General features: G+C 34.6%; 1 protein-coding gene across 1 annotated transcript in view; it reads left to right on the top strand.

The window, feature by feature from the left end:
- Positions 1 to 4,287: 4,287 nt before the first annotated feature.
- LOC118200931 (protein phosphatase Mn(2+)-dependent 1K-like) overlaps positions 4,288 to 14,280 on the top strand; it is a 38,927-nt gene continuing 28,934 nt past the window's right edge. Inside the window, exon 1 of the mRNA XM_035372921.2 lies at positions 4,288 to 4,875. Within this exon, the coding sequence (XP_035228812.1) occupies positions 4,568 to 4,875 (308 nt within the window). The 5' untranslated portion in view covers positions 4,288 to 4,567. The remainder of the gene's footprint in view (positions 4,876 to 14,280) is intronic.

The following is a 14,280-nucleotide window of genomic DNA, read 5'->3' as shown; positions in this document are numbered from 1 at the left end:
ATAATTAACGGAAACTTGTGAAACTATCTTTCAAATTAAACTGTTCTGAGGAAATTGTTCTGTAAAATGTATAGCATTTAATTCCGTCAGAATGAAATGTCGTTTAAAAATGTATTCTTTTCACATACTTAGACTCTGAAATATTGCAAAAAAAAAAAAAAAAAAAAAAAAAAAAAAAAGAAAAAAGAAAATATGTACATTGGTAGCTATTGACGATGTAATTACAAAATGTTTACATCCGGTGTCAAAACCCATTGATCTTAATGGCAAGTACTGAATATTTTGGGCTTCACAAAGGGATCGCTAGTGCTTCAAAGCAATATATGGGCAAAACCTAGTTATAAATATCTAAATATGTAATGACCTTTTACTTCCTCCCTCTATGGGTTCCTCCACTCATGTCTGGGTCGGAAGTCATTTCGACGGTGTAAATAATACTGTCCGGGATTGATAAATGTCCAGGGTTCTTAAATGATAATGATTGTCAATGTAGTCAATTTCGTAGCTGAATGCATCGGGTGCTGTAGAAAAGATTTTTGAACTGCAGTTCAAACCCACTATAAAGAACCGTGCTATGTAAAGCACACACCTTTTAAACCTGTCTAATTCCCTACACACATTATATAATTTTTGTACTTAATATATTACCTCATCGATCGGCCAAGGACCGCGGTTTAGCACCAGCTGTGGATGACCACGTCCTTTATAATTTCGCAGTAACGATTGGTGACTGGCGACTGTTGTCGAAATTTCCGCCAACGGGTCGACGAGATAATACGTAAATATTTTATACTGTCTAAAGGAATCGGATACAACTAATTATGGGGTATATTTTCGATTGAAATGCTTTTCTAATTTTCATATTTTCCCAGAATTTCTACAAGGTTTAAGTAAAGAATTACTAACGCTTCTAGAGTTGCTATTGATAACTGGAACTGAGGTTAAAGTCTGGCAGTAGGCTATCGCTGCGTCTTAAGCTCTACTACAAGCTCTACTACAAAATATGAAGAAAGTTTAAAATAACCTTTGTCCCCTCCAAATTGGTACGTATATTGTTTATTGGTACGTATTATTGGACTATTACTCCCTTGAAATTGGTACGTACATTGTTTAACCATCATCGACCGATTTACAGGCTGCATGGAAGTCATCACATTGCCATACATCACTGCAGAAGTTTAAGGCAAAGCCTTTTATGAGCATAGGATTTGCAGATTTGGCGTCCCATATAAAATTATTACGGATCAAGGAACACAATTTCAATTAAAGTTGTTCAGGAGTTTGGTTTTAAAGTGGGGGGCTAATATCCTTCGCACTACAGCGTACCATACCCAATGCAATGGGAAAATTCAGAGGCTTCATAGAACGTTGAAGACTGCTATAAAAGCGCATAATAATGCTCAATGTACTGAAACACTACCAACAGTTCTGTTGGGTCTTAGATCTGCTTTACGATGTGACACAAACCACTCGATTATTTAAATGGTATATGGAACAAACATTAAACTACCTGATGAATTTTTTGATCCACCCAATTTCAAAGTTGACCCTACTACTTTTATGGGTAAGCTGCTAAACTACATAGATAACTTAAAACCGACAAAAACACGGTGCGCTACCCATTAGAAAGGTTTTGTCCACAAAGATTTCATGTCATGCTCCCATGTTTTTGTGAGAATAAACAAAGTGAAAAAAACCACCTGAACCAACTTATACGGGACCATTTCAAGTATTTGACAGAAATAAGAAATATTTTTATGTGCTCGTTCAAGGCACAACAGTTAATATGTATGTTGACAGACTGAAGCGCGCATACATGTTAGCTACTGATTTTGATGCTGTTCCTGACAAAATGATTGTAGATAACAAAACTAACCAATATTCAAACGAAAAGTTTTCCCAAATTATAGACGACAGCAAAACTTGCAGCCAAGACCCGTTCCAGTGGACAGCTAAAATTGCCCGTCTGGTTTCGAGATTAATCCTACAGTCTCTCCTTTCCTCACCACGTATACTTAGTATCGTAACGTAGTTACTAGTGAGGGCGTAATGTCAGCAACTACTCTGTTAAAAGAAAGAGGAAGAAGGAGGAGAAGAAAACAGTTATTAATTCGAGCGTTTTGGCAACAGAGAAACACCAGAAGAAAATCGTAGAACTAGCATTTTTATTTAGTACTTTAACTCAAACTCGATGCTTTGGAAGTTTTTGAATCAGCTGTAATCGAATATTGTTGTTTAAATAATTATCCTTTTAAACTAAAAATCCAAATAATATTATATCAATATAAAAATAAGAAAAGCTAAGTCATGTCTATGATTATTTCTACGTGATGCATGGTTTATTAAAGAAGACGTTAGTTTTTTCTAGCAGCTATCCAGAATGTAATCCAGCATCAAGAAAATCACCAAAAGGGTATGTCTTGAAATTTTTTGAGCCCTTATATTAATGGTTTTAACACAAATTGGAGTATATACTATTTTATTTCAAAGACACGCAATAATTTGCAACCTTCTGATATAATTACCGCAAAACATCTATCTACATTTCAACATAATATCCGGTAGCAGACCATTGCAGGCCGAGGTTAAGCGAATAAGGGATCCTCAGTGATCGTTCTATCAAGTGAATGTAATAAATACCTATGAACTTAACTCATTGAGGGATTTTGACTTCAGCCTCCGTGGGTAGAGGTCTCTCTTTTTTCTTGCTCTCTGTTAGATGGAGAACAGTCATGATCCTTCGTCTTCGAGCATCGCTACTCCGCCTGATAAGAATTCGACTAATGACCGGAGTCTGCCTACAAACACGACCGAAATGAACCCGGATACCCCATCAATGGAGAACGGAAACAAGGATAATGATGATATTGACTATGCCCAAGCTGCTTACGAAACTATGCTGGAAATTAACAAATAGAAGCAAGCATTGAACAGAATAAACAACTGAAACGAGGGATGGACGCTATACGATCAGTTGCTGACTCAGACCAGCATACTCTCATCTTGGTAAAAAACATTCGGGAAATGAAAAAGAAGATGGAGCACCTAAAGGATAAGCTAGACTTTTATTCCTTACAGTGTGCTAGGAACCCAATAGATAGCATCGCAAAAGATTTAAACTCTAATATTAACACCAAGGCCAAACGAAAGCAGCATGAAATATCTGATAACTCGGATGACAACTGTAAAAACGAGGATGGATTTACTAAGCCCGCTAGATACGCCAAACAAATTACGAAAACTGATAGTCAAATTAAACCTGCTACTCATAATCTAACAAATAGTTTATTGAGATTATGTATTTTTTGTTTGGCTGTACTGTAAAATTAGGTACTCCTTTGACTAAGGTGAAAATAGATCGATGTGTACATGATCAAAGTCAAGGGTGTGCTCGATACTAAGTTTCTACGATTCTCTGATTTGTTTTAAGTGAAGTTACTAAGTTGTTTTAAGTGAAGTTTTAAGTGAAGTTATACTAAGTTTCTACGATTCTCTGATTTGTTTTAGAATTAAACCTGCTACTCATAATCTAACAAATAGTTTATTGAGATTATATATTTTTTGTTTGGCTGTACTGTAAAATTAGGTACTCCTTTGACTAAGGTGAAAATAGATCGATGTGTACATGGTCAAAGTCAAGGGTGTGCTCGATACTAAGTTTCTACGATTCTCTGATTTGTTTTAAGTGAAAATATGTCGAAGTGTACATGGATATCAAGTTTTTGAAATTCTTTGACTTGGTCTACACAAATCCAAAATAACAAGTGAAAAAACTGCACAAACTCGGTATCCATGTACCGCCAAGAATAGCCAATTTTTGAAAAGGGGCACCCGTAAATATATTTTTACTGGCATATCAATTAGTAAAATGCAAAGCATACAACCAGACAATTTTCCAACAAATCACATGAAGCAAAATTGTTTAGTTCCATTTCTAATACGTTCAGATAGAATAAAAGAATCTTTAAAATATGTTATATGTACGGAATAAAAGCTCTCATGGTTAAAAAAAAAGGTCTTGATTTCTCTTTGTCAGGGCCTTTCTCTTTCAAATACGAACATTTATTTCTCACATTAAACTATTAAATTATGACCTGTAAACGAACTTTTAATCATTTTTAATGAAGATCATGAGTTTAATGCTATATATTGATGAAAGGAAGATTAAAGATTCTGAATTAAAAATATAAAAGATAATATATATAAAAGGCTCAATGAATTTCCCGCCAAAGAAAATTCTCTCGCAAGTTGATCCCAAACAACACAACTCTAATTAAGAATTTTGTTTACGCACAAACAGAAAGAAAATTTAAAAATGACACGTTAATTGCGTTGAATTGTATTGGTTGTGTGCGTCATAGAACTAAATAAAACGTAAACGCAGTGTAAAGAGATTTAAATTGGTTATAGTTCATAGAAAATAAATTTTTATTCTTCATTTGTAATATAAACGAAGGTTGCATCACTCATCAATAAAAGAAAGAAAACATTCTCTTCGTACTTCATATAGTAGGTTTTGGTTAGTGAGCTTACTTTGAGTGATATCTATTCGTAGTTTACCTCCAGAATGGCTTCAAATATATTTTTGCGGAACAAAGTTTTACTTAGAAGACATTTGAAAACATTTTGTATTTCTAAAACTATAAATGCAACTTCACGTATATTGAATCAGAATCTTTCTATTCAGGCATATTCAAATCCCCGTGCTGAACCTGAAAACTTTGATACTCTTGGTACATGGGATAACCGAATTGATTTGCCTTTACTTCTACAAGCTAGTATAAAGCATGGTAAACCTATACCAAAAATTTCAATAGAGAATGTAGGTACTGCAAGTGTTATAGGCAGGAGAACTACAAATGAAGATAGATACAGGTGAAAATAATTGTATTTAAATTGTTTGTGTAATGAATAAATATTTTGTTTCATTTTAAATATATTCTCCTTTAATTTTAAGAATTTTTTTTATATATTAGCTTTGTAATTTTATATTAAAATATTACATTTTTGTTCGTTGGTAATATTTATTGAATTATTTTCAGCAGTTAAAAAATAAGCATATAATGTGGCTGTAAAAAAATTATTGCATTATTTTTATTGAGATTTTTGTATCTTATGCATATTTTATCATATATATGTAAGATAAAATTATATGAATCAAAATTATAATATAACTATAAACATTAATTCTTAATTCTTCCTCTTTATTCTAAAATCGTAATAACTTCTCTGCATAGGGTCATTCAAATTAATCATGCGATCTTACGTAACCGTTATTTCCTTTGCTTTTATTATGACAGGGAATATGTAAGATAAAAAATATGAAAGCAAACTTCTAAACTTAATTCACTATAACTTCCATTATTTTCTATTTCATTTGAGAACTTCCTCTATCTGTCCTAAAAATAGCGCTTAAGTCTAAACTGCGTCATTCAAATTAATCATGCGATCTTACTTAACCCATAATGCAGATCCCTCTCGACCAATCACCAAATTGCAAACAAAAACTTTCCTCTTCGCATGCTTCCATCCTTCATAACTACACACTTCAGCTTTTGCCCTCTAATCTGCTAAGATGTAATTTCGCTGGCTTGCTTTCTATCTCAACAATATCAAAAATGTAAATCTTCTGTGGAAAGGCACGACTAGAGTGCCAAGTGATTGTGGCCACAAATATCAATTGGAAATAAAAATGGAATTAAAACTGCCTCGACTGCCAAGTTCTTTAAATACAGTCAAAAGTCGTTAATCCGGACTCGTCGGGACTTCGGCGATTCCGGATTATAGATCATCAGTTTAAATCTCGTAAGATGGCATGCAGAAATTCTAAAATTAAAAATATGAAACTGTAATTTATGAAATAAAGAACAATTATGATCTAAAGGGTATCAAAATTTACAAAAAAAAAGCTTAATATTTATTTGTTTACTTTATTAAACATTTCTCTCAATGTAAGTTGTTTAAGTTGCTTCATTTTATGTGATAATACTTTCTCTTTAATTCTATAAAAAGACATAATTTCTTGTTCAGTTACAAAGTTCCGCTGTTCAAGTCCCGTTAATTGCTGTGCCGAGAATACCGACTAACTGGTCAATCGAAATTTTTTCGTTTTCACTAACCTCTCTGTCACATTCTTCATGTCTTTATCCATTTTTTGCAGCAATTCCAATATTTGTTTGTTGGACATCAAAACATACTTTCGTTTTGTAGATCCTTTGGAAGTTCCTGCATCGGAAATTCTATTTGACATAATCGAAAGTTCAAGTTTACTTTTATAAAATTGCTCTTACAGTCTGCTAAAAATAATAAGCGGGATCCAATTCGAAGATTAAGGAACAATGCAATCATTAACATTAACTGAAATAGATAATTAGATAATTTTAGCTTACACCATCCGCTATACATTAAACGCGCAGGCGAAAACGTATTCTGCAGTTGCGCACATGCATATGCGCAGTAGTCAAGGTCTTACGCGCTCGTGTAAAACGCCTGTGCGCATGTGCCACCGCGGCGCATGCGCAGAAAGTTTTTAGCTTTGAGGTCCGGATTATAGATCATTCCGGATTATGGGTGTCCAAATTAACGACTTTTGACTGTACTACGCAATCAAAATTCTTCTTCAATATGGATTTAGGCATGCATCGACACTGCTCTGTCCTTTCCTTGTGCTTTAATTATGACAATTATGACATATATATATATATATTTATTTATTAAATTAGACCTGCTGATTAAGTGCATTGAATGTTGTCATTAAAATGTCAGTATACTTTTAGTTCTAAAATTTATCTTGTCTTTGTTCCAAATGATATCAGTACAAAGTATCTTATGAACTATATAAGTAATCCATGTAAATGAATGATGCAATGTCATATATTCCGTTGGTTATATAAGATTGCATTGTTATAAACCCTAAATTTTTTTTTATTTGCATTGAATGATGCAGTGTTTTTTTTTTTTAACTGAACACTGAATTTTTTTGCTAATGAAGGTTAACTGGAGATTGTTCCTTCCCCCAGCTAACTTTTGCTTCCCCTTAACTAAATTTTACAAAATAAATAAAGAAAAATCATTGTAACACCGATATGAGAATAACTCCATCTCTCATATTGAAGTAAGAGGTGCATTTTAATGTTCCTGTTATGTGATATTACTCGAATTTAAATATACATTTTTTAAGAGAACAGTTTTTAAATGTTTACATATGTGTAATAAGGTTAATAATCATTCAGTACACTCTGATTATCTGCACTTTCGCCAAAAAGATGCTATATAATTGGAAACTTTGTAGAGCATTCCTAAACTCATTGGAGAAATACAATCTTGAAGGGTGACAAGCAGGGCTTAATTTCTAAGAGTAGAAGTACCGGAGCCCTATGGAAGACCATCAGCTAAGAGGAACAAGAGTAAATAAACAAATAAAATGACTCTTAAACTCATTAACAATTTTAAAATTAAATAGTTAATTATTATCAATTTAATTAATGTTTATAAATTATTATTTATTGTAATAATTAAAGATTGAAGTAATTAAATAATTAAAATTGAATAAAATGTAAAGAGATAAATTGAAATTTAATAAGCAATTTTTAATATAATTTTATTGTTAAAATAAAATTTTCGAGATAAAATTTCTACTGAAATTGTTATTCAGCTACATAAAAGAAGTGCCGCAGCCTTCTTATTCAGTGCTCCAGGGTGTTCCGACTAGAATTATGATTTATTACAAAAACTAAGAAGCATCGGAGCCTAAATCCGGTGGGCTCCGGCCCAATTTCTTTGATCGTAAGGGGGGGGGGAGTTCTTTTATCAACACAAAAATTAAATATACTTGAAGTATATAGCTCATGAAAATTCCAGGGCGAAACAGAATGAGGGTATGAGTGGGTGGAAACAAAAAATGAGGAGAATCTTGGTGAGAAAGAACATTTTCTTTGACCGTGGCTCTCTGCTGATACAATTATGCCATCAAGCAGATATGTATCAGGTGTAAAATGACTCCTAAGGATGAATGTAAAGTTCCTGGTTACGCTTCCCCCTCATTACTGGATACTGTGGGAAGACGATGTATAGGACGTGCTTAAGCAGTTTATCTCCGTATTTCACTCTTATTGTACTCGCTGTCACATAACGCACATTTAACAACACAAATTTTCCTTTCTGTGAGGATAACTAACTGTAAGCATCTATAACAATACACTAGATACGATGGCAGGGCGAGAAATTTACCCATTCTTAAACAAGTTTCCCCAAATTTATTGCCCTTCTTAAAGGAAAAGGCTTCCACGTGTGAGTGAGGGGACTTTACTTGAAGGTCTCATGTTCTCGTGAGTTCGTATTTCTAGGAAAATAGAGTATTGCAAGGTCTGCTTATTGTTAAACTAAAATGTTAGGAATTCTAAATTTTTTGCCCATTAAATTGTGGTTCAGTTTTATAAAAAGAAGTACTGGAGCTCATTCTATTTAGGGCTCCGGTGTGCTCCGGCTAAAATCGTAATTTATCATAAAATTTTAGAAGTACCGGAGCTGGGCTCTAGTGGGCTCCGGCGCAATTTAAGCACCGGTGACAAGGGATGGAGGCAGGAGTCCCACAATGTCAATGTAAACGTGCTTGAAACTTTAAGAAACAACATTGAACCAGAGTGATGGCTGAGACTAGAGTCGCCGACCATTCCATCCGTTCAGTGTTGGCACTAATCATTGCTAACACTGAAATTTATCTAAATGTGCTATAGCACAGAACATCAGCTCGAGATGGACGTGACAGTACCTTTACAGTCTCTGTTGAGCCAGGTCAGACCACTGAACAGAATGCTGGTTTTTAATCTTGTGAAGGCAGCTAATCTCTCTCAGACTATCCACTCCTGACATATAAACGGAGTGACTGACTGTCTGGGGGAGAGGTTTGTGTCTGATTAGTTGCCAAAGCAGGAGAGCCAATTCCTATGCGACTGACTGATTAATTTATTGCTGGACTACCACACAGTGTGCAGTTTTTCTGGCTCAATCAAATTTCCCACAATCAAATCTGCCCGTAGTATCTAGAGGGAGTGGAGGAGGTGGAAAAAAGGGGGGGGGACTGAGGGATCACGCAATCATGGACAGCAAGTGGAATATCCTAAGTTAATTGAAGAAAAAGCATAATGTCTTAAAGTAACAGTACAATACAAACACAGGAAGAGTAAAAATATAATGGAAAAATATATACAATATGCACACTATATACAGGATATTGCACTATATTGCACACTACCAATCATTAAGTAGGAAAGTAGGAAAGAGTCATTTGCAAGGTGGGCCGCTAGTGGTCAAATTTCACAGTCCTCGTCTGGAATTGTATAATTTAGTGTGTTTAAATTAGACAAATGTGCACAGTTAAGAGCTTTCATGAAGAAATTCCTGTCAAGTTTGTGCAAATGCTGCTCAATTGTACTAAGTTTCAAGTCTCTGTGTAGAGTGGCATTGCTGATGTAGTAATGAGCGTTAGTAATCTTCTAAGTATTCTATTCTGAATTACTTGCAGTATGTGCAGGTCTCTCTTTTAAGCCGCATTCCAGGCTGGCGAAGCATATGTAATGATAGGCCGTATGTTCATTATATACACAAGCCGCTTTCGATGCAGATCCAATTTTGAAAACTTGTTAAGAAGGGGCTTTAAATTGTTGATTAAAGTGAAAGCCTTTTTCCTCACATTAGTGATATGGTCGTTCCAACTTAGTTTTTGATTCAGTACTACGCTGAGGTACTTGGCTTTTGTGAATTGCGGCACATGTTCATTGAAAAGATAAAGTTTTCTTTTGAGTGGGGTCCGTGTATGTTTTCTCCTGATGACCAGTAGTTGCGATTTTTGCGCATTGATCGATATCCTCCATTTAGTACACCAGGATTCAATATTTAGCATAATGTCCTGCAGCTTCTTTAAAGCATTAGCAGACTTCACAGCTAAAGCTGTGTCGTCTGCATAACATCTGACTCCTATGTTACCGTTCCTCCCCCTTAAAGGAGGACCCATGGAGGGGTACAAAACAGCAAACGATTGTTAAGGGCTTAAGAGTGTGCCAATGAATTTTCAGCCTCTGACTGTCTGTGCATGATGTGTCCAGCCCATTTCAGTATGTCTTTTTAGCATTCCTAGTCATACTAATCATTCTTGAATAAGTTGATGAGAGGCTTTAATGCTGGATGAGACAGTGCAGGTCTGTAAAGAAGACTGAGTAATGTTAAGTTCTCTGGAACATGCAGTTGAACTTTTCCAGTGCTAAGATTGTAAGTTTTAAATTAGGACACATTTGCAAAAGTTGGAATTGATGCATCAGACTAGGCAAGTAGGTCAAATAACTGGGTATCTTAAGTGTGCTGTTCACAGTGGAAAAATCGGTTAAAGCCAGGTGGATCTCTTTTATATGAGTGAAGTGTCAACCAAAATATTTTTGGATCCAGTAACATGTCTGATATACTTACTGAAATTTTCAGCCAAACTGTTATTGGATCCAGTAGCATATCTGATATCCTTACTGAATTGTGATACATAATTGTGCTGCCTGAGTTGTTGAAGGAAACTTGAGTCAGACTGTTTTGGGAAAGTGAAGATCAAGAATTTATGGTCTGTGTGTACTGTAAAATGCCTGCCTACAAAACTATGTCAAAAGTGTTTTACAGGCGAATAGATTGCTAAGAGCTTGTCTCTTGTAGATGCTGACTTTTGCTCGGTAAGTCTCAATTTACTTGAAAATAATACTAGAGGTTGCAAGTCTTTACTAGTTAATACATTTGATGTATCATTGATAGCAATTTTAGAAGCATTAGCTATCAGGAATAGCTGTTGATGAAGAGCATGGTAAGTTAGAGTTGTTGAATTCAAAAGATCAGTCTTATATGCGTGCATTAAACTATCATCCCACGGAACCAGCCTTTGTCTTTTATGTAATTTTTTAAGACTTTAAACAGTGTTTATGTAAGGAAGCTTGAGTTTTGGCAGCATTTGGAATGAAATGATGGCAGAAATTAAGCATTGCAAAAAATGTCTTAACTTTGTAATAATGTCTGATTTTGGAAATTCAGCTGTTTCTTAAATTTTTTGTGGGCTGTTTTCCCTCAGATGTTATGGGGTATCCCAGGAAGGTTACAGAGAATTTTTCTGTAACAAATTTATCTGGGTTTAGTTTCAGTGAGGTGATCTAAAACTTGTCTAAGGTGGCTCTCATGATTCTCTTCATTTAACAATGTGATTAGAATGTGATTAGAATATCATTCATATAGGGTATACAAAAATCTGGGTCACCTAACACCTATGAACGTACCTCTGACAAGTCTGCCCTGTATTACAGAGGCCATAGCATAAACAGAAGTTCAGATACACCAAATGTGGTTGTTACAGTAGTTTTTACAATTTTACAAATGTCAGTTGGATTAACAAGGATATGACAATACACTTGATATAAATCCAATGTTATAAATACTCTTTCGCTGCAAAATATGTAGGTAAAGTTTTGGATATGGGATAGGGGATAATGGTCTGGAACAGTGATGGCATTCTAATTAATCATTGTAGGGACACCATGTACCATTTGTTTTTTTTTTTTAAACTGTATGAAGGGATTTTTCCCAATCGCTCTTTGACAGACTCATGACATCCTTTACCAAGACAAACTCAAGATTCCTGGTGAGCAGCCACAAGGAGCTCAGGTGACAGCTGATGCAGTTTAGAAAATACTGGAGGCCTCTTGGTCTCTATGTGTTGAAAGACAGTATGATTTGGTGACTGTTTGGCTATATATGAAGTTTAGCAAGATCTGAATATATATTTAAGGCACTGCAACCCAGCATGGTCTTAGTATTAATGAAGTATGGTCTTAGTATTAATGATACTATTATTTTGAGCACCAACAAATAAATTAAACTTCTTTAGAAAACCAGTGCCTATGGTAGGTTGGCTAACTTAGCCAATTATGAAAAACTAAGTGAACATTCGCTGCACATTTAAATCGAGAATGAGACATTCAGACACCAAAGGTTCGGATTTCTGTTCCATTTGTGACAAACAACTAATCCCTCATTCACAGTAGGGTATTTGATATGATTTACTGGAAGCATGGAAATTTCTACTACTGTGTCAATCAAAAATTTTAATTTAGATGAAGGATCAGCCAAAAGACTGCAGTTTATATGCAGTCACAGTTATGGCCAAATGCAATCACAAACTAGTTTCCTTAATGCTGTGAAGACCATGGGAAAGCAAATTTTTTAGCATTAGAGCCAAAATTCGTATGATAAATGCATTGTTTGAAAGCTCTTTATAGCATCCTCTGGAATAACTCTGCACCCATTATGATTCACCTACTAATTATCACTCACCTACTAAGTGAGCTGTACAATTTGTGCTTCCAATGGTGAATTTTGTCATAGCTGTGTATTATCGAAATTAATGGAAGTCTGTTTTTGCATTGAAAAAAAAGTTGGTCGTGTCCTTCCGCCCTGGTGGTAATGGTTTGGTAAAACCATCGAAACTAGTCCTGTGAAAATTTGAAAATATAACGATTTTTGTTGTTTGACTTCTAAATTAATACTTGTTCGGTGTGTTATTGTATCCTAGTTAAACAAAAAAGTGTTTTTTAGTTGCTGTGCCTAACAGCTGTACAAGAACTTTGCTTAAAGTTATTGAAGAAAATGTTATTGATGGCTCTGGAACAGGGTTTCTTAAACTGGTCGCAACCCCCAGCCTGCTGCAGGGTTTGCCAAAACTTTTAGCAGTTTTGATATTTCTTTAACTTATTATAATAATTTTACAATTACCAAATATTTTTACACAATGTATCTGAAAATAGGTAAAGATAAGACAATGCAGACAAAGAAAAAAAAAAAAAAAAAAAAAAACGTTTTGACACATTTCTTTTTATAATATAAATGTTAATTTTCTTTGCTTTGCACGTGATGCTGTCATTTCATCTGCTACGTATTTAAAATTTTCACATTGTTCTATGTCTTAAAATAGAAATTACAGTTAATGACCTAAAACTGCAATAGTATATTACAGTACGAGTGAAAAATTGACAATTTCACTCATGCGTGCGTTGGATTTGTGCAATACTTATGGGTCCCACAAAATTTTTGTAAATATTATGTTGTCCTGGGGGGTCATGAAAAAATGTCAGTGATAAAAGGGGGTCGCGACTGAAAAAAATGTAAGAAACTCTGCTCTAGAATATACTCAGACTGTTGAAAAGTATATAACTAAAAGAATAATGAGAGGCTGAATTTGAACATTTCTGTATTAACCTTAAATACAGTTTTATCACTCCTGATTCTGGTTGTCCTATGCAAACCATTAAAAGGTTATGGGACAATGTGAAATGGTAAGATAAAGGTCAGTACTTCACTGATTGTAACCAATTAGATCCTTTTTGAGTTTATGCGTCAGCAGCAACATTCCTAAAACGCAAATGTTTTTAGACATTTAAAATTATGTCTGCAGTTTCATGCCTCTGTGTTTCACATCGTAAGAGGACCAAATCTCTTTTCCTGAAACGTTGAAAACGCCTGTCTATACGAATTTCTGTTGGAATGCTTTTCCTTGCCCCATGATAAATTGAATACTACAGCACTAACAATAACCTACTTAAGTAAAGCACAACTTCTTTCTTGGACTCTCACCCTGTGTGAAGTTCCCCCTTGGGATGGGATTGCAACTTCGGGCATGAATAGCTAAACATTGACAGTAAATAAAGGAAAAAGGAAGATGCATTAAAATAACAGAATTACTTTTAGTCACTTGAAAGAAATGATTGACATGTCATTTAACAACTCCTGAAAGCAATGAGAAATGCAGTAACGTGATGGGGGGAAAGCACTGGGTAGGAAATTATTCAGGCAGTCATGAAACCTGATGCTGTCTGAATGCTCAGGCGTTTGGGGCAACTTTGATGTAAAAGAGTTGATCTTAGTTTGCTAATCAAGTTTTTTTTTTTTTTTTTTTTCTGATTTTTTTGCAAATTGTTTAATTCACCTTAAAGATTTCTAATTTTACAAATATCAGTTGTGTTATTTTTTCCTTGCATTTTTCTTCAACTTAACTGCCTCCTTAATATTTTGGCAGTTATTTTTGTGCTTCAAACTGTTCGCCAGATTGTCAGCTTTTGATGATATCTGAATTGAATGTTACCAAAGGATTAAACTGTAAATTTAGCTTCATTTCCCTGCCCTTGCACTGTACAAGAAACCTGTACACTTCATTCTGTACACTTCATTTCCCTTGCACCCCTTGCATTGTACACTTCATTTGCC

This window comes from Stegodyphus dumicola, chromosome 7, assembly GCF_044657685.1.
Source record: "Stegodyphus dumicola isolate Sdum_Otavi_A_Nest chromosome 7, ASM4465768v1".
In the NCBI taxonomy this organism is placed as follows: domain Eukaryota; kingdom Metazoa; phylum Arthropoda; class Arachnida; order Araneae; family Eresidae; genus Stegodyphus; species Stegodyphus dumicola.
Note: the sequence above shows the minus strand (reverse complement) of the source record. Positions and strands in the feature narration are given on the sequence as shown.